Consider the following 20,489-nt stretch of genomic DNA (forward strand, 5'->3'; position numbering starts at 1 on the left):
ACATTCACCTCACCAGTGCCGTAGGGCCAGATAACATGGTTTAATATAAATGACGTTGGAAAAGCATCTCTTAAACATTGGGTCACATATGCACCCAAGCCAGATCCTGTACCACCAGCCATGCTCATTATTGTGAAAAATCCACCGAGTCGATCACATTTCTCTGCTTCTTTTTGCACCAAATTCATTATTACTTCTTTGTGTCTAGGCCCGTGAACAGAATAACTGTTGAATAACAGAGAAAACAGTGAGACACGGCAGGTTATATCAAAACAAAAACAGAAAGGTGAAGCTATTCATAAAGCATACTTTTATTATTATTATTTACATAACCTCACATTATATCATCCATCTGCAGTAAACAATCCTCAGCTGTGACATTTATTTTGCATGTTATTTATAAACTGTGCTCATTGTTTCCTATTCTTAAATTGAATATATTCACTCTATTCTAAAACGTTAGATTTTCACTGTAAATACCAATTTCACCTTGCAAAAAGCAGTTTAGACATTTCACTGCTCTATATGTTGCTACTTTAACTTAAAAATAAATCAAGTTAATGTTACATACTCTGTACCTCGCACAGCTGCAATAGTACCACTCCTAGCGTCTAGACAGCTCATTAGCCTCTACAGTTCCCTTAGTGAAGCTTGAAACAATTGTTCATACCCATTTGCCCAGTTGTTCCCTGACCCTTGCTTCTGACAGAAGTGTGACTGGTCACCGTATTTCCAGTAGCCAGACCTGGCAGCCATTGATAAGGTTTGGCCGATTACTTTAGGTTCCATGTCAACAAGCACAGCCCGGGCAACAGGTACTGGACAGGAAGAAAAACAAAACTAAGAATAATGTGCCAATACTAGAACTTGCTTACATAAGATGGATGGACTTGCAAATTGTATTCCTCCCACCCACATAAGCCAAACTATTAAAAGGACAGTACAGGCAGGTACAGAAAGGAGGACCTGGCAATGCCCTGGATTTCTGGTGAACCATCTATTGTTCCAAAGACAAATCTGAACTCTAGAGACCATAGAGCTTTCAGGAAAGAAACCACTTACTGTGTTTGATAACACCAAATTTATACTCTGGGTCCTACTCCATGGTATGATCTATCTACAGGAGAAAATGCAGATGTTTGGAAGGAAAGATTATGTATGTATGCATGCATATATGCTCAGCTTCCAGCTGTGTTACTGGCAGACTTGCTCTGTGGTCTCAGACACTTTAGTGCACTGGTTTTCCTTCTGTGGTTGTTAGCAATGTCGTGAAGGCAGAGTGTTGTGATAATTCTTCAAGACTGAAGGTAAAACTCATTCTTCAACTGAAGGCAAAAGACTTTTTTTATTTCTGTACTCTTATCTGTATTAGGCTGGAAACGAGACCCTCTGTGGGAAACAAACACTTAAATGTTGTACCTTCAGATTCCTCCTCGCAGAAAAAACGTTCTTTGCAAGCATCATGGTAGGATTCATTCTCCTTCTTGGAACACAACCCATGTGTGCCATGGACGTCACTGCAGATAGCATTAAACACCTCATGACCAATTTGATTACCACACTGACCAAGCTGGACTGTGACTATTGACATTCTTATTCACTTTGTATTTAAGCCTAAAAAAAAGAGAAGTGTGCCTTTAGTAACTGTGGAAAAGAGGGGGAAAAAGGTTCTGACAAGTAGATTTCTGATCAGTTCTGCAATTTTCTGAGAACCTCTAGTGAGAAGGAAAAGGCTACGCTACAACCAGTGGCTATTTCTAGGGAAAAGCAGACTGTCAGCACTTTCTCCTGAACATCAGAAGAATGCAGATGGCAGTTTACAGGAAATCAATCTGTTTACTGTTGCTATACCTCTGGAGGGAGCTGAAACCAACCATACAGCAAGCAAAGTCTTTGTTTTCTTACTTTTGCTTAGTAAGGCAGGATAGAAACAAATAATTATAACTCAAACAAAGTGATAGGATTAGGCTGTAAAAGCATAATAAGAAAGGACTATATGCTTTTAGAAATGTGAAGCCCGTTCAAAAATCTAGCTGATTTCCAGTCCCGTACTACTATGGGCCTGATGCCAAATCTGCTGAGGTGACAAAAGGGTTTGCTAGAGTATTCCCCTTGCTTCCACCACAGAAAGCAAAGTTTTTGATTCAGTCAGTACTGGTATGTTTTGACATTTTTTCCCCCACTCAGCATTTTGCAGCAGCTCTGTTTTCTCACTTTTCTATTCTCCTTTCACAGAAACAAGGTCAATTTTTTTAAACTCACTTCATTATTCTGGGCTTCTATTTTTCATTATCAACCCAGCTGTGCCGCAGCACTTCTGTAACAGCATTCTTTGGATAACTGCCAGCGCCTGTAACTCGATCCTGCTGCATTTTGCAGGCAGGTATGTGCTATTTTTGATTCCTGTGCTTGATTTCAGCACTGCTGCCAGCCTGCACCTCACAGCCTAAGGCCAGCCTGTGTGTTACTGCAAGGCTGAGTTACTCCTCACCGCAGAAAATAAATAAATAAATAAAGATGCAAATGATTTTCAGAAAAGGCTCACGTCCAACCCACGCGTGCGATACCGACCCTGCCGTGCCTACTACCGGTGTGCTCTGCGCCTGTCACTCGGAGCAGGCAGCTGTCGCTTGAACCCTCCTTTCTGGAGCTGCAGTCACCCGCCTGCGCGGGGAGACCCACTCCGGCTCCGCCGTGCCGACAGGGCCTGGCCAACGGCCGCCCGCCCACCCACCCTCCGGGGCCGCCATGTTGCCGGTGCTACTCGCCACCCGGCCCCCAACGTCGCTCGGCCGCCTCGTCCCCTTCCAGAGCCTTTCTCCTCGCCGGCCCCCTCCCGCCCGGACCTCCCCGCCGGTCTAGCTGCCCTCCCGAGGCGCCTGCCCCCCGCCCGGGCAGCGCCGGCCGCCCTCGGCCCCGCTCGCCGCCGCCTTCTCCTCAGGGCTAACCTCGACTCCCCCCGCGCTGAGGCGCTCGGGCGCCGACGGCGCATGCGCAGCCACCTGGCTCCGCGATCCCCTTCCCCGCCGGTTCGGAGCGAGACGCGCCTTCGAACAACCCGCTTCGCGCATGCTCAGAAGGGACTCCGGGCAGGTAGGGCACGAGGGTCGGTCGGCTGGGCTTCGCCGAGGGCACTACGCATGCTCCTCCCGCGCGGCTTCGCCGCGCCCTCTGCGCATGCTCCGTGCCAGGAGCGAAGCCGGCGGGCGCGGTTCGCGCATGCTCGGCCCCACCCCCGAGCCCAATCGCCCGTCCGCGCACGCTCAGTGCGGCCCCGGCCAATGCCGGGAGGGGTTGTGCGCCTGCGCGGCGCCCGGAGTCGGGGCGGGGGGGCGCAGGCGCGCTGAGGTCGGGCAGCCGGTGATGGCGTCCGTGGCGGAGTTGGGGGGTGCGGGCCCATGAGGCGGGCCCAGGCCCCGCGCACCCAGCACAGCCAGGAAGGGGCGGCGGCGCCGCGGCGGCTCACACCCGCGCCATGGCGGGCGTGTTCGACATCGACCTGGACCAGCCCGAGGACGCGGGTTCGGACGAGGAGCTGGAGGAGGGGGTGAGAGGGGGGGGGAAGCCCGAGCCGGCGAGGCGAGGCGCGGCGCGGCGCGGGGAGGGAGCGAGCGGGAGGCCGCCGCGGGGAGCGGCGCCGGGGGCAGGCCTGAGGGGAGGGAGCGAGAGGCGGCCCCGCGGGTCCGCGCCGTGAGGGGACGAGGGACGGGACGACATCCCGCCGGCGGCCGGCCCGGCCGGGAAGGCGGCGGAGGCGGCCGGGGGCCGCGGGGAGGCGGGAGCCGGGCGAGGCGGGAGCGAGGCGCCGGCCGCCGCCCCGGCCCGCTCAGGTGAGGCGGCCGCGACCGCGCCCTGCCCGGTCAGAGCCCGCCGCGCTGCCCCGGCGGTTGCGGCGGGGGAAAAGGGGCTTCTCGTAACGCCCGGGGAGTTCCCGTCCGCGCCAAGGAATCGGCGTCGAGCCCTTAGCGAGGAGCGGGTTTTGGGCGGCTGAGCTAGCAGGGCTTCCCCGCCGAGGGGGGGCCAGAGGTTGCGCTCCGTCTGGCTGGGCGGTGGGAGCTGCGCCGAACTCGCGGGAGCTTTTTCCCGTGGAAGTTTTGCGTTGGATTTCCTAGCACAAGTGCCGCAGCGGAGTGGGGTTTTTTTTGGGGTGTTTTTATTCCCCCCCTCCATCACATTTTCTTCCCTCGTCACATGTTTTAACGTCAGTGCAGAAATGCTAATCTTTCTGGGGCTGTACAAAGTCGTTGCTCTAGCGCCAAAATTGAAAGGAAAGCTTTAAAATGCTGCGTTAGACGTCTGTGTGGATCGGCGTGCATCTCCATCTCATGCTTTCATGAATGGTTCACCTTGTAATCTGTAGTTTGTCGCTTTGTAATGTTCACATAGATTCTGTTAAGGCCTTGGGGGAGTTTTATTATAAGATCTCTGTTTATATTTTCCTAGTGCTACTGTTGCTTTTTTATAGTGTTTGGTGTATTAAACATTTGCTATTGCTTAAACTGCTACCGCATTTATTTTTTTGCTATTTAAATACTAATGACATTCTTGGAGTCTTTGAGATACTCTCAATATCACAGTTGGAATACCCACACTGCACATAAACTGTAGAGATGTTGTCTGACAGCTGAAGGCTTGAACGCTTCTCAACCTGCAGGAAGAAGCAGTGTCTGTCACCTCAATAATCAATAAAGTACTCCGCTTAAAAAAACGTCGCTTACATCACACTGTTAATGTTGCCAAGAACAGGTTCCAAGGGGGGTGGCAAGAAAGTTGAATTTGTTCTCTCTCGTGTCCCAGTAATTCAGTCTCAGGGAACAATTAAAAAATCCATCAGTTATTGTGGATTTAAAAAAATTGCTATGACTGAAGTTTTATTGGCACAACTGTGGACATGAATGCACGCAGGTTGGCAATCTGATTTGGTTCTCGGGTGCCTTTTGGCAAACAGCTAAAGGAGAGTGAGAACGGACTTGAAATTAGAACTGAAGAGCAGGGAACGTAAGAGCAGGAAGAAGGGGAAGCGTCAGGAACGCATAAGGGGAAAAATGTTTCACTGAAAGTCATCTCTGTAAGTGTTGTGCATGTCTTACAAGGATTAGAAAGACATTGCAGCCAGTGCAGTTGAGATGATTAAACTGGAAGTGAGCAAGGTGTAAAGTCTGGACTATCTTGTCTAATCTCTGTGGTGCTGGTCCCTGGTACCTCCTGAAAGCTGTAAGCCTAGTAGCAGCAAGAACAGATCAGTTGTAGTTTTGAATAGGTGCAGCCATTCTAGAAAATCTGAGGAATTGTTTAAATGGAGAGTTTACTCATAAGCCATATGGTTGTTTGCACTAGTTGTTATGGTGAAAAAACCAGCCTTAATTTCTGTGTTTATAATAAATGAAACAATATGTACAGACTGAAGGACTGCTAGCCTTCGAGCCAGCACACCATTGCATTTCTTGGTTTTTGAAATGAGTAGAAATCCTGAAAATAGTGGAGTGGTATCTAAAGTGAATTTTGTTCAAGTTAATACTGAGAGTGAAAACCATAGTTCACAGGGGTAAGAAAAGCATGTGTAAACTTTGCCAGAACCATTGGCTAACTTGAGAAGTTGTTCTAGGAACATGATGGGTGTTTATTCTCCGTATTTGTTGAAATTTTTTTAAATTCGTTTGTTGGCATCTAATGGTAGGGTCAAGGGTAGCTTCAGTGGGTTTATTGTGAAACAGATGTCAATAAGCTGGATTTCTCTAATAAATGTTATCAAGAGGACAGGAGCTAGCAACATTCTGACCTAGAAACAAACTTGAACTTTTGGACTCCATAACTGCTTGTAGTGCTAGTAGGTGGAACCAGGAGTTAAATTCCCCTCTAGATCACCCACCAAAATAAACCAGCCTCTGTAAACTTTAATGTTTAAATGGTTTGGAAGCTATTGGAAGTTTCTAATTTTTGTTGGTTAGTGTTTTCATTGGGTAGTGTTTTCACTTACATAATATCTTACGATGCACTCCTTGCTTTGGTCTGCTTTTTGCAGATCTCAATGGCTTTTTTCCTCCTGGTTCTCTGAATTTCACACGTCACTCAATATATTGGTATTCAGCGTGTAGATTCCAGGCTGTTTCTCACTAACTTGCAGTTGTTATTTTATGTACGTATTTTTAAAAACTAAAAATGTTAAGGTATAGTCTAAAGCTCATTAGAAGCTTGCCCGTTAAATTCTATTCATTCCAGCTGTCTGCTTGGTTTGCACTTCTTTTGCCATGTGGAGCCACAATTACAGGGATGTATTATCTTGCATAAGGGATCAAGTTGAAAATTCTTTGAAGAAAATATATCTTAAAAATTGAACTACATTCTTTAATGGTGACTAATTCTGATGTTGAAGTCCTTGAACCTTCTTTAGTAATATTTGCGTACATTAGTCTGAATGATTATTGGTCTGATAAGGTATTTAACATCAGAGTAAAGCTTAATTCTTTCGTTACTATTGGGATTTGACTGTTACCAATACAGAATAATAAAACCTTCTCGGTAGATTATTTGTTTCTGGTGCGTGTGAATCCCAGTTCCAACTATTCACATAGTCTTTACTATTGTTCTGATTTGTATAGTACTGAATAGGATTTTAAAATTTGTATGCAAGAGCAACTGCAAAGAAAAATGCAGTACCTTAACATTTTTCAAATTCACCTGGGGGTATGCAAAATTGTTACTTCTAATATTTAAGCGATTGAGTAACAACGCAGTCAGGTAAAACAGTGGTTCCCCGTGTCACTGTGTGAGATATGTGGAATTAGTGCAATCTTTTACAGAACTTTGTAGATGTCTTATCTTCTGCTGATAACTTATTATTCCTGATCTTTAGACTTGTTTAATTATATAATATAAATTATAATTATTATATAATTTTTAATATATATATGTAAAATTTAAGAAGTTGTAAAACACATCAGCTTATTTATTTTTAACGGTGCCTTTTTTCTTTTGTTATAATTAATCTTCCTTCTACCCCTCCCATCCCTAGGGTCAATTAAGTGAGAGCATGGACCATGGAGGAGTTGGCCAATATGACCTGTAAGTTGCTGCTAGAAAATGTTCTGTATCATTCATGACAACTACATATAACTTCTGATTTTGTTACATTGTTAAGTTAAATAGAAAATTTTGTCATTCTTGTTCAGTTTTGAGTTGTTTCTAGTAATTTCACTATTTCTTCACATTAAAATTTGTGAATTGTACCTCAAAATAAAATAATAATAATAAAAAAAAATTCTGGCAAAACTTGCTGTTTGTCTTTTAATCCTTGTTTCTCCTAACATGTCTCTTGTACTTGAATAATATTTGTAATATGAATATAATGCACTGTCCGCAGAACATTGTATGTCCTGTTCATTTTATAAAGGCTCCAGCTACAGATTTGCATAACAGTCTGAATCATGAGAATTCAGAAGTTCTGATTTGACGTTCAGGAGACAGCTACCTTTAGCATTACTTCATTTATAGATTTCCAGATTGTTTCAGCATACCGTGTTGTCAGAAGAAAGCAGTGATAGTTAAAACAGTTCAGTTACATTTACTTTAGCAGGATCCATCTGTTAGTCTTTTGCAGAACTGTAGCATAATTTAGAAGCATCATTAAATTATGGTTCAGTCTTCTGTAGCATGGTCAGGGTTGTGAGACTTTTTTTTGTTACAGCTTTTTCTGCAAGGTATTTGTGTTACAGAAGTCTTACCGTGACTGTTGGGGCTGCTGAATGTGATCTGAAACTTAAACACACCTTGTAGCCTTGCCTTTACTTGAGGTCCTGTAGGAATATCTAAGTCAGTTTGAGGCTTTGGTCTTTCAAAATTAATTCTGGTGTAATACAGAGATTTATTATGCATTAAAATGAAGGAATCTGAAGGCAATCTTGATACTACAAATCCCCAAAATTTGCAGGTAATCTTTTCTGTGCAAGGTGCAACTTAATGCTTTGCATACACCTAAATAAAATTTCTGATGCTGAGAATTCTTCCAATCTCCAAAGCAGTCATTTGGTTCTGTCAGATATACTGTAAGCTTTTCAGAAAGTAATTTGCCTGCTTACTTTAATTTGATCGCTTTTGAGTATCAGGTAGTCTTATATTCTTGTTTCGGTTTTATCCAGTGGCATGGAACATTGTGAAAAATTTGAGATTTCAGAGACTAGTGTAAACAGAGGTCCAGAAAAGATCCGACCAGAGTGCTTTGAGTTACTACGCGTACTTGGCAAAGGTGGCTATGGAAAGGTAAGGAACTGTTTTCTACAGAAGTAAGTCCATTACACTGAAGGCGCTTAAAGTGCTCGCTTGCTGCCTTTGGCCAGGTCTAATCTTCCCATCCTGTTTTCTGAAAAGTTCATTCTACCAGAAGGTAACCTCTGGGCTGCCAAGGTTGGTGTCATGGGGCCAAAGTCACTGGCAGAGCCTCACCAGCTGGTGGCAGTAGAAAGTGTCCCAAACTGGTTCTGGTTCAAATCACTAGCTCTTCTGCTTCAGGCAGCGTTGCAGTTTGTAGGTGATCTCATCTCTCTTTTGCAGAACTTTGTTTTTTAATTTATGACGGCTAACGCGGTCATAATATGTGATTGCTTTTGTATTGGTGTTGTATAGGTATTTCAAGTACGAAAAGTAACTGGAGCAAACACTGGGAAAATATTTGCCATGAAAGTTCTTAAAAAGGTAACCTGAATGTTCATGTTTCACTACTGTCTGAATCTAAAAAAACCTCTCTCTCCCTTTAGCTGTTAAAAATTATCTAATTACATAATATACCTAAAATTAAACTTTTATCTATGATATACACAGTTGTTATCCAGGTACAGTTAGAATTATAATTAGTCTTTAACTAAATTATTCTGTCTGTGTAGTTCTTAGCAACTAATTTAAATAGCTCAGGAGGTTCCTTCCAACCCAAATTATTGTATGATTCTATGAAATAAATGAAGAATTAAATTTCCGCAAGAAACCTGTGATGTTACATACATATTGTGGTGAAATTTTCTTTTTTTTTTTATTATGTTGCCGAGTCATGCGTAGTGTTGTGATTTAGTAAACTCAGAACGGAACTAAATATAAAAGTCTGCCTTGTTTAGCATGTTCTTGTGCTCAGATATCTCTGCTTTCTGTAGGCAATGATTGTAAGGAATGCAAAGGATACAGCCCATACAAAAGCAGAGCGGAATATACTGGAGGAAGTGAAACATCCCTTCATCGTAGACTTAATTTATGCCTTTCAGACTGGTGGAAAACTCTACCTCATCCTTGAGTATCTCAGTGGTCAGTATATGAAATTCTGTTACCTGCTTCTTGGTATCTTGCGTTAATTGACAATTTGGATTTCTTATTCTGCTTATAAAAAGCCAGCTAACTATTGGCATGGTGTCTTAAAAATGTAAAATAGGTTAGCATTAAGAATACATAGAATAGCATAAATAAACCTTCCAATTCAATACAATAAAGATGAATGAAACATAAAATAGTTATTTTTCATACAGAACAGGAGAGGAAGATTTTTAATACCTTTTCTTCCATCAGGCTTGTAATTCCTGTATGTTACACTTAGATCCTATGCAGTCATGCAGAGTACCTGAGGTTTTAGTCCTTGCAGGTTCTTTGTGAAACAAGTGTTATCTTTATTTCACAGATAGGGAAACAGACAGATTAGAAGCAATTTGCGCAAGTTGTAACAATAGGAAAAAAACAGGGACAGAAACGCTGTTATTTTTTTCAGCATGCTGTTTTGATTTCTTTTGGCATCTCTTTAGTTGATAGAATTCCAAGAATAACAGACTAGTAAATTCTCAGTTGTTTTTTGTGAAACAGCTTTCCGTGGAGCAGGACAGAATACCTGTTGCTTATAGTTTTTCTAGAAAATAGACTTTTGACTGACTAAAAATGATAGAATGCACTTCAATAGAGTATAATCTCATTTTTCTCACGACAGGAGGAGAACTATTTATGCAGTTAGAGAGAGAAGGGATATTTATGGAAGACACAGCTTGGTAAGTGAAACTATTGTAGTAAATTAATAGGTTTGGGGTTTTTTTTTCCTGAGTGCTTAAATGGTACATTATGACTTGAAAAACTATAACTACTCATTAATTTCGTAGTCTAGTGAAAAGAGCCTTTAACTGGGTTTTGGGAAGACGTATGTGTTCTGTACTTACCAGTTTGTGCCAGTCTTACTACAGAAGAAGGTCTATTGGTCCATTGCTGGTTGCTGAGTGAGGCCATATTCCATAGGGTTGTGGTAAAGGACATGTTTTTGGAGAAGAGACTGTGAAAGTGTTTGGACTTTGGTGTTTGGAGAAAAGACTGTGAAAGACTTGCTGTAGATGCAATTTTTTTTTGTTGTTCTTGACCCACACACAATTTTACCAGCCAGTTACAGAATTTCCAAGTCGCTGTAACGGCTGTATTCTAACAATCAGATGTGTAAAGTGCTAAAGGTAATTATTCTAATGGAGGAGAAAAAGCCTTTTGAGTAGTGATATTTTACTTATAAACAAGTTGAAATTTAACCCGTATTGATTAGGCTTCACACAACTGAATACAGTTGTATCTTTCCACAGTGCATGCTGATAAATGCCTCAGAAAAGCTTTGATGTACCTATGGGGCTATAATACTGTCCCACAGATTGCACTCTGGGTGCTGCCAGTTACCTCCTTAGCTTCGTTTTTTATTTTTCTTCAACTTTGCCATCTAGATGTGGTAATACAGATTGAAGCGTATTTTAACCACTAACTGGTAAATTCAGATCCCTCCAAATATATTCATGATAAGAGAGCTACTGAACAGGTACACCTAATGCTAATGGCGTAATTTTATAGTTCATCTTGGAGTCTGTATGCCTTTTGGCAAACCATCCTCAAGGCGTCATTGTTTCTCATTTATTCTCTCATACACTTCTAATGATACTTTCAAGGAACCGCTGGTATGTACATAATAGTCTTAGTGCTTAAGATGCTTGATTTAATATGTCTAATTTTGTGGCATATGTTTCCTTTCAGCTTTTACTTGGCAGAAATCTCAATGGCACTGGGGCACTTGCATCAAAAAGGAATCATCTACCGTGATCTGAAGCCAGAAAATATCATGCTTAATCATCAAGGTAGAACTATAGTAACAGTTGCATTGCCAATCATTTGAAAACAATTCTTCAAAGGTCACAACACTTCACTCTTATGTGAATTTCCTTAGAACAATGGCATGTTCGTTATCCCTCTTGGTATAACTGAAGAATTGCCAAAGCTAATTGCTTACCCTTAAACACAGCTTCAAATTTAATAGGCCACATCAAGCTCCCAAGTTCCATGTGTATAGACACAGGCATTTTTTGAATGGTTGACTTGCTATTTCTGCAGCTCGTGGAATTTTTCTTCTACTGGGTCGTTGTAAAGTACATAGAGATCTGTGTCTTCAGTGTAGCATCAGTGACGTTTTAGTAATGGGAATGACTGAAGATGTTAGGAAAGGCAATTTAGGTAGGATGCCAAATCATCTGTAGCTGAAATGATTGATCTAGCTATTGACACTTTACCTGACAGTAGTAGCAATTCCTGAATGCACTGTTACATTGGCTGTATGACACTGATCAGTCTGACAATCTGTGCCATCCAGTATTTTCATGTTATCTTAAACAACTTATTTACTTAGTCTAAGTCTTTGTACTGAATTATTCAGGGCACTTTACAATTTGTTGAAGGTTGTTCTCTGAACTTTTTGAAGCAAGCAGTAAAAATCGATAGCCTACGTTCTTATCTGAATGATGCTCTACAGTCTTTATGTATAAATACATTTGTCTATATGTGAATAAGTTTTGGTAGTTTTGTTTCTCTTCAAGTGGCAACGCTTTCTTATGCAGGTATAATGCAGAGGCTTTATTTTTAAGTGTGATTACCTCATTCTGTATTGCTTTGTCAGACCATTGAAGATACCAGGAAGTAGTTCAAAGTTATTACATATCCATGTTAAAAACTTCTGTTTTTCTTAATGTTACTTATACAAATATCAGAATTCTGTTAAGTCTTAAATTTTATATATTTAATTTCAGGTCACGTAAAACTGACTGACTTCGGATTATGTAAAGAATCTATTCATGATGGAACAGTCACACACACGTTCTGTGGAACAATTGAATACATGTGAGCTGCATGATGAAATAGAAAAGTATTGGTTTGGTCTGGGGGTAATGGCTAAATGTTGCCTTTTTTAACTGATGGTTCATATGTTCAGTCACTTGTGGAAATTTTACTTGATAAATGTGGTTTTGCTTGAGAACTAGTAGTCAGAATTAGTATTAAGCTTGTTAAAATATGTTCATATTTTCAATTTTTCTGATTATAGGGCCCCTGAAATCTTGATGAGGAGTGGGCATAATCGTGCTGTGGACTGGTGGAGTTTGGGGGCATTAATGTATGACATGCTGACTGGAGCAGTAGGTGCACAGTTATAATTGCATGTATTTCTCTTTGTAGCTTTTGTAGTTACATGTATTCTAATTCAGATGATGTATAATATTTGTAGATATACAAACTGCAAGTAAGAAATATGACTAAAATACGGCTACACTTATGCTGGCTACAGTCATGAGCTGCTCTCATCCAAACAGTTATTTGAAAGTCCCATTTGCAGTAATTTTGTCTGCTTTATAAATTACTGAAGTGAGTTCTGTGTACACAAATAAAAGACCTGAACAAGTCCTATTTTTCCTCCCATTACAATGGTGCTTTCTAGCCTCCTTTCACTGGGGAGAACAGAAAGAAAACAATTGACAAGATTCTCAAGTGTAAACTCAACTTGCCTCCCTACCTCACACAAGAAGCCAGAGATCTGCTTAAAAAGGTAGAATTTCAATGAATGTCAGTACTACACGTGTATGTAGAAAACAGAAGTAAAATGATACGACTATGGCTATTCAGTCCATGCTTGTTTTACTCCTTATAAGTCTATTGTTTTTGCATGGTACAGAAAGTGATTTTCCTTGAAAATACAATTGTTTTATAACGAATGCAGATTTTCTCATTGTTCTGTGTTCATTCTGCATGGTATTCATTCGAATGATGATTCATGTCAGAACTAGTCTAGTCATAACGACATAACTGATTTTTCTTTTTTGGATGTTATTTCTCCTTAAGCTGCTAAAAAGAAATGCTGCCTCACGTCTAGGAGCTGGTCCTGGAGATGCTGGAGAAGTTCAGGTAACTTTCGCTTAACTCAAGAATTCTTAAATTACCTCACTGAAAATAAAACAGCTTTGAGGGTACGTCAGGGAAGGAGAGTATGTCTGTCTTGAAGTGTCATGAGCAAAAAGGCGGTCACACATGACAGCTGATCAAAATGTGAATGGTTTAAAGCTTAACGAAAGCAGCTGTCTATCTGTTTGATAATTCTGAGATTTGGAAAATAACTTTTATTCTTTAGCTCTGTCTTCCAGTAGATCTTTTCTACTAGTTGCACAATGCTAATTGTACAGTCAACCATATAAGAGCGAAGATACTCTAGCAGTCTGACGAAAAACCTGCCAGTCTTTGCGTTTAGTGCAGCTTTTCCAAGGGAAAAGAGTTGTTAGTTTGCATTCAGTGTTGCATAGTTAAAAGTTAAGGCAGAGGCCTAGTTCCTGTTGCTTGCAGCTTGACTTTTTTTATGGTGAGATTAACAATGTACTAGAGAGTTCTCCTTATTTCACAGTTTTGACAATTTGTCATTAATACAGTGTTTTGTCATTATTTTTAGATACCTAACTTTTAAAGTTGAAAAATGTAGAGGTATTTTGCATGTAAACCGGCTTTTTCTAATCTTTCAAGAAAAACATGATAGGGACATATGTTGTCTGACTTGAAGGTATGGTATCATTTTTCAGCAATTCCAGCTACTCTGATGTAGTGCTGCAGGATATATTACAGTAGACCCATATGTGATTTTGAAAAGAAAGACACCACAGAGGGGGTCTGAAAAGAACAAGCTTAATTCTTAAATTTCTGTGATTTATACCCAGGAGGCAGATTATGACTGTGCTATTGCTAACTCTTGTAGGCTCACCCGTTCTTCAGACACATTAACTGGGATGAGCTGTTGGCACGAAAGGTGGAACCTCCTTTTAAACCCTTATTGGTATGTACTCAGAATGCTGTGAGATATTCCTTGTATGCCTTTAGGAAAGGGCTTACACAATGCAGAACCTAAAACTTAGAAACGCCCACTCTTACAAACTGGAGTGCTGTTGATTTCTGCTACTTTATGTAGTTAAATGTATCAACTTAGGTTACTGGTTCTCAGATTCACTCTTGTCAAATTAAAGATGGGAGATCCACCATCTGATCTACCAGATCTACTACCTGATGAAGTTTGGGCTTTTTTTTTTCCTGAGAACTGGTGCTGTATCAACAATTAAAAAAAACCTCTTTAATTCTCCACACAGTATGAAATACTGGCTGTCATGAGCATGCTGTTCTGTCTTATTACTCTGTGGTCATGGTACTCATACATCACTGGAATAGGACCTTGCTTTTTTTATGTGAGAAGGTGGCAAAAACCAGGCAAGAGCTAATTTATCCTTCTGTTTACTTTTCTGGAGGAAGAAGGTTCTGGTTCAGTTTTAATTCCTCCTGCTTCTAATCTGTAGGTTAAACAGACTTGCAAGTGCACTTACCTCTGAATTTCTGCTTCTAAACATTATACAGTAAGTCAGTATTTAGCTGAAACTAAGATGATAAGTAGTTGCTAAGCAAAAGTAAATGAAGTCACCTAATTAAGCATTTTGTATGTTTGCTTATTAATATTTACAATGCATTTTGTGCATTCCAGGCAGTAATTAAAGTTCACCTCAAACCAGTGATATGACGAATAAGCCTCTATTATCTTATCTTAGATTTTGATGGTGTGGGGTGTCTGTCTTTTTTCCCTCTGGGTACAATTAGCTACAGCAGCAATGGTATTGCCACCCCAGTAGTTCCCGACTACTAAAAATCTCACTTTAAACTGACTTAGGCATCACTAATGTTGAAAATACTACAGCATGGGGATTCCAGACCTTTTTTCCTCACCGTTTTGAAGGAAATTCAGAATGACACAAGACTGATATTTCCAAATGAATTATCTGAAGGTAGTTTGGCATTTTTCTGTTATTAGCAAATTTTATGGAAGTTACTTCTACAAACTAGATGGTTTTTGAAAATGTGCTTTCATGGTTGCATGAAGGCCTGCACAAATGAATATATACTGCCTTTTCAGTTACACTTACAAATGAGAGAAGGGATCTTGGAATTGTTTCTGTTGTTCTTTGACTGAATTTAACAATGTTCTTCATAGTCACTTATTCCAGAGTTGTCATCTATCCCTCACAATATAAACACTTCTGTATCTGCAAAAACAGGATGAAATTATCAGGAGAGGCTTCCAAAAACTAATAGTTGCAACTGTTCTATACTGGTTGTGACAAGGGCTAAACTTGCAAGAAACTGGCATTGTATTTCTAAAAGTTTTTGTTTGTAATTTGAGATTATTTTTTTTTTAAAGGCATCTTTTTAATTTGTGTTCCTTTTTGATCCATAATTTTTGCCCCTCCCCCTTGCCTTTATTTCTCAGTGTCAGTGCCCATAGTGACCTCCCACTGGCAGCGACAGGATTCCGACACCACTCCAGGGTTTTACTACAGCAGAGCTCTGCCAAAAACCTATGGAATGAACTCCATCCAGAGGCTACACTGATCACCGCTAAGCCATTTGGTTGATATCTGTAATATAAACCCTTAATCATTTTGTTTTTGCAAAGCAATCTGAAGAGGATGTGAGCCAGTTTGATTCAAAGTTTACACGTCAGACACCTGTTGATAGCCCAGATGACTCTACTCTCAGTGAAAGTGCCAACCAGGTCTTTCTGGTAAGTGAGCCAGGGACAAGTATGTAATGACTGTGGAGAGGTATGTTGTGTTACTTGGAAACAGTAGGGTATTTCAGGTAAATTAATTCCATTGAATTTAACACCTGATACTTGAAGCAAGCTGTCATCATTTTAAACACACGTTGTGCAACAGGTTTGATATGTTTAAGGGCTTTGAAAATACTTAGTTTGATTACTGCTGACGTTTTCTTTATATAGATAAAACAGCCAACAAGCGTTGCTTACTTTCTGGAATGTCAGCATTCTAATTCATAGTTGCATTATGAACCCTGGACATGTGATTACTTTCATAGTCATGCAGGAAGAACAATGTCTGTGCTATTGATCAAAATTAATTAAATTGAGCATGCCTGTGAGAATCTGTGATCTGAGTAGAAATATCTGGGGTGTGCAGGCACCTGGGTAAGGAACTCCCTAAAGTCCTGCTGTTTGCTTCAGGAAGTGAGTAGAAGTTCATATGTCTATGTTTACTCTCCTTTTTATAATTTTCATTTACTATTTCATTCCAATCATAACTGCAGAAGTGATCATAAATGTAAATCTTGCCTGTAAGTTATAGTGCGTTCATTCCTGTTTTGCAGGGTTTTACGTATGTGGCTCCATCTGTACTTGAAAGCGTAAAAGAGAAATTTTCTTTTGAACCAAAAATTCGATCACCTCGCAGATTCATAGGTAGCCCTAGGACACCAGTCAGGTATCTTTTTTTTTTTTTTTTTTTTTTTTTTTTTTTTTTTTTTTTGTAATACACTTTTTGGCAAGTAGTTGAAATAGATCTGCACTAGGAATAAAAAATGCAGCCTTTCTTCTCGGTAAGCCCATCACTTCCATTAGAAGTGCAGCATCGATCCTATTTTACAAACCACATTATTAGAGACAAATCTGTGGTGTTTGGCAGCACAAGAAGTACTAATTTGCTTGCTATTCAACGCTGATACAGCCTCACAGTCTGGTGACTTTGGTACACCATTCCTCTAGAACTGTTTCAGAACATCCTAAGTACTTATGTGCCGCTAAAGAATCATGTTAGTACAGAAAATTCCTTCTGCGATCATCTAGAAATAGATCCTCACTACTCAAATGAGAGAATTTTACTTTACAAGAGACCGTGGTAGAAGCTAGACATGGAAACTTTCTCAAACTTCTCGAAGTGGAAGGAAGGAATTATAAATGCTTCTCAATAGGCATTTGAGTTCAGCTTCCTGCAGAGTAAAGGACATACCTTGGTGCTGTGTATATCTTCATCTCTGATTTTTATATTTCTTGTTTTAAAGCCCTGTAAAGTTTTCCCCTGGGGAATTCTGGGGAAGAGGTGCTTCTGCCAGCGCATCAAATACTCAGACACCTGTGGAATATCCAATGGAGACAAGTGGAATAGAACAAATGGATGTGACAGTCTGTGGAGAGGCCTCAGCACCACTTCCAATCCGGCAACCAAACTCTGGGCCATATAAAAAACAAGCTTTTCCCATGATTTCCAAACGACCAGAGCACTTGCGCATGAATCTATGACAACACAATTTTTTTAAGCCTTCGAAGGTGGAAAACAAAGAACGGACATAAGCCCCCTTGAAGTTGAAATATGAGGGCTTGTATGGTTTACTTTTAAAAAGTGACAGTATCAAAGAGTCAGTCATTGCACAGAGCGACTTGGAAAGCAAAGAAATACGGATTTTTTTCTGTCAATCAATGGTGCATAAAAAACTTTAGAAAATGGTATTGCAGAACTCTAGGCACATCATCTAACTGATTCGCAGTGACATCTTCTCACCTTATCAAGGATTTTTCAGCTTGATAGCTTGAAACTGACAGTATTAAGGGTCAGGATGTTGCTTCAGAATCACTGGTCTAGTCGTGAATGTGTCAAGGAGGGTTAGCCCTTTCACTAGGCAAAGTATGAAATGCCTCTATGCTTGCGTCTGAGGAATAATTAGCATGCAAGCTTGATTAAGCTGTTTCCTACAATGGGGTGGAATCAAAGATGAAAGATAAAATTAATTGGTATTTCACATTCAAAACATAATGAGTTTTTTATATATATAAAAATATATATTTTTCAAATAGATTTTTTGATTCAGCTCATTATGGAAAGTATCCCAAAATTAAAAATGCAAAATAATTGGTTGCTGTGAAGAAAGTAAAGGCTCTAGTTCTGATTCTTTTCCTCATGAACAACAAATCAATAAGCAAATCACTCAATTACCAGCTTGGCAATGTGGGGTGGGAGAGAACTGTTTCACTTGCTTACCCAGCTGAAATACCTGTTCCTGCAAAGACCAATGGATCTAATCAAACAGCAATGCTGCTATGTTCTAGGCTTAACTGGAAGCCATGGGCTCACATACATGTCCTGCTTATTTCATCCTTGTCCTCAGCAGACATTTCACTGGGAAACATCACTTTTGTATATGCTAGTCCTTAGATGGAGACAGCTGAATATGTTCAGATTCTTACCCATACAAAAGATCAGGAAAAAGTGCATTGGAATACAAGGTCAGTAAAAACATATAGGAAGTACCACAGGAAATATATACAAATTCTACATAGTATAAGGAAATAAACCTTTTTGTAACCAGTGGGTAAGAATTTGAGGACTTTTTTTTTTTAAATAAAATTTTGCTTATGGGAGTTCCCTGCCATTATACATTTCTAAATTTATCAACATTTTTTTCTATGCTGGGGCAATAAATTTGCTGATTGTACGAGAAAAGTGTTAAATGGCCTTTCAGTGAATGTCTTCCACAGTGGGTCAGAACTTTAGCAACTTAATTTAGGAAACATGTTCGAAGGACACTATTTATGTTTTTGAAATTGTCACAATCTGTACAAATGACCTACAGGTACAAAGAATAAAATAAAGGTAACTTTACCTTACTTAAATACTTCCTGCCTTAAAGAAAGCATTTCCATGAACATAGCTGGTGAAAGGGTTAATATCTGCAGAGCTTTACACTAGTTAGAGTGTGTATGGTGTGTGCGTGTGTGTGTATATGATCATGCAACTGCATACAAGTCCTGTCACTTTTTGCCTGCCACACGTTGCATTATCTTTAGTCAAACTGTGCAAAGTCTACTTCTAGTGTTTCACAACAGTAGGGATTTTTTTATAGATTCTGCTTACTCTGTGTATACTGAATCTTTTTGAGCCATAGGATCCAAGCCATAAACTCTCTAAGCATGTTGAATCCAATCAGAGTGCTGTTTTCTAAAATTTTCAAGTCAGGAGGATTCATCGGTTATCTTGTTGATATTAACAAAGAACCAACAAAAAAGATGGTTATGATTGAGCAAAAATTAGTATTTTTTTTCCTTCCTGATAAGCCTTTTGTTGGAAAATTTCTTTTTTTAGTTATAAGGAAAATCAAGTTACCTTATAGTGACATACATCATACTGGAAGATTGCCATTTTTCATTTGGCCACTGGTGACATGTTGTGAAACTGAAATCAAAGTGCTCATGTGTGTTTGTATTATGCATATTTGCAAATACGCAACACTTGAAGCAGTGCCTCTCTGTGCCACTTGTTAACATAAGTTTCCTAACATGTTTACTGAGTATAAAGTAAATTAGTTTAAAAAAAAAAATTTTTTTTTGAGGCAGATCTCTCTTGGTCCTAGTTACAGCTAACAGTTGCTTTTTGGTTGGCTGGATATAATTGTCCAGTAGAATTGGTTTAATATGGCTGGCAAGAATGGCAAGAGTTGTTTGTCTGAGTTCACTGATTAATTACAGATACAATTCATCGGTTTTAAAAGTAAATTTCATGTACTGTCAATGTTTCATCCCATAGATTATAAGTTTAATTCCCTACCATAACTGTGAAACTTTTGGAGTGTGACTCAGACAGCAAGCACACACTATGCAATATGGTTTATCCTGTATTTATTTGTAAAAATATCAGACATAGATCCTCTATATATATATAATAGTGTCAAAATTACTAGTTGTGAACTAAGGGGAGTGGAGTTCTAGCTCCTGTCTGGCTATTTCAGATAAGTGCAGAATGCATTGAATATTGGAGAGCTTAACAAGTGCTTTCTTTTGTTCATTTAAAAATGTCTTAAATTTTTCATTAGAGTATAGAATCTTATTTTTTTTATTTTGTACAAGCTGCGCTTTTTTAATTATAATCACTGAAAAATTCACTATAATTTGATTTTATAGGATTTTTGTAGCATTACAAAAATATAGTAAAACTGAGGTTAATACCTGTTGTGGCTAACCATATAAAAGTATTAAATCTTAAACTTGAACAGAAGTCATATTTTTTTTTTTTTTTCACCAGATGTTAAATAGGGAAATATTTTGTTCTGCAGGTCATTATCACAAAAGGTTTATAGGTCAGCTGTGTTACCAGCAGTTTTTCTTTTCCCATTTGATGCAGAAACTATTCTGGTATAAAATATTCAGAATTTCATAATTTTTCTCTGTGGGAGTGATGCATACATTTGATGCCATTCGTGTACTAAATTGTAATTTTGGGAATGCTGGAATAATTCCTACCAAGACTGTCTTAATTGTGCCATCTGACATTTGAATGTCATCCTGGTATTAGCTCATAATAAAAGATAAAAATAAATGA

At 39.7% G+C, this 20,489-nt stretch overlaps 2 protein-coding genes across 8 annotated transcripts in view; one reads left to right on the top strand and one right to left on the bottom strand.

Annotated features, from left to right (window-relative positions):
* Nucleotides 1-3,188, bottom strand: part of TUBD1 (tubulin delta 1) — a 29,698-nt gene extending 26,510 nt beyond the window's left edge. For 2 of the 5 annotated variants that reach the window (XR_005933325.1, XM_030027072.2), the window contains exons 1-4: nucleotides 2,949-3,188; nucleotides 1,420-1,614; nucleotides 671-818; nucleotides 9-225 (exon numbers count right to left, since the gene is read on the bottom strand). Coding sequence is in view for 3 of the 5 variants with exons in the window: in XM_030027072.2 (XP_029882932.2) it covers nucleotides 9-225; nucleotides 671-818; nucleotides 1,420-1,591 (537 nt within the window). In the remaining 2 variants the exon portion in view is untranslated. The remainder of the gene's footprint in view (nucleotides 1-8; nucleotides 226-670; nucleotides 819-1,419; nucleotides 1,615-2,948) is intronic. The other 3 variants (XR_003925238.2, XM_041126537.1, XM_030027073.2) reach the window with 2 other exon arrangements.
* Nucleotides 3,189-3,296: 108 nt separating this feature from the next.
* RPS6KB1 (ribosomal protein S6 kinase B1) lies at nucleotides 3,297-20,489 on the top strand. 3 transcript variants are annotated; one of them, XM_030027075.2, is made up of 15 exons: nucleotides 3,297-3,547; nucleotides 7,013-7,062; nucleotides 8,136-8,256; nucleotides 8,620-8,688; nucleotides 9,138-9,285; nucleotides 9,953-10,010; nucleotides 11,020-11,120; nucleotides 12,063-12,153; nucleotides 12,356-12,446; nucleotides 12,746-12,853; nucleotides 13,147-13,209; nucleotides 14,045-14,122; nucleotides 15,782-15,889; nucleotides 16,492-16,604; nucleotides 17,182-20,489. In XM_030027075.2, the coding sequence occupies exons 1-15, from the start codon at nucleotides 3,476-3,478 to the stop codon at nucleotides 17,417-17,419; spliced, it is 1,509 nt and encodes a 502-aa protein (XP_029882935.1). In that variant the 5' UTR covers nucleotides 3,297-3,475; the 3' UTR covers nucleotides 17,420-20,489. The 3 variants fall into 3 exon arrangements, 2 of the variants coding, with proteins under 2 accessions (XP_029882935.1, XP_029882936.1); XM_030027076.2 differs by lacking the exons at nucleotides 15,782-15,889; nucleotides 16,492-16,604; nucleotides 17,182-20,489 and adding an exon at nucleotides 15,596-15,761 and having other exon boundaries at nucleotides 3,328-3,547; XR_003925239.2 differs by lacking the exons at nucleotides 15,782-15,889; nucleotides 16,492-16,604; nucleotides 17,182-20,489 and having other exon boundaries at nucleotides 3,328-3,547; nucleotides 12,356-12,450.

This window comes from Aquila chrysaetos, chromosome 10 (genome assembly GCF_900496995.4).
Source record: "Aquila chrysaetos chrysaetos chromosome 10, bAquChr1.4, whole genome shotgun sequence".
NCBI lineage: Eukaryota > Metazoa > Chordata > Aves > Accipitriformes > Accipitridae > Aquila > Aquila chrysaetos.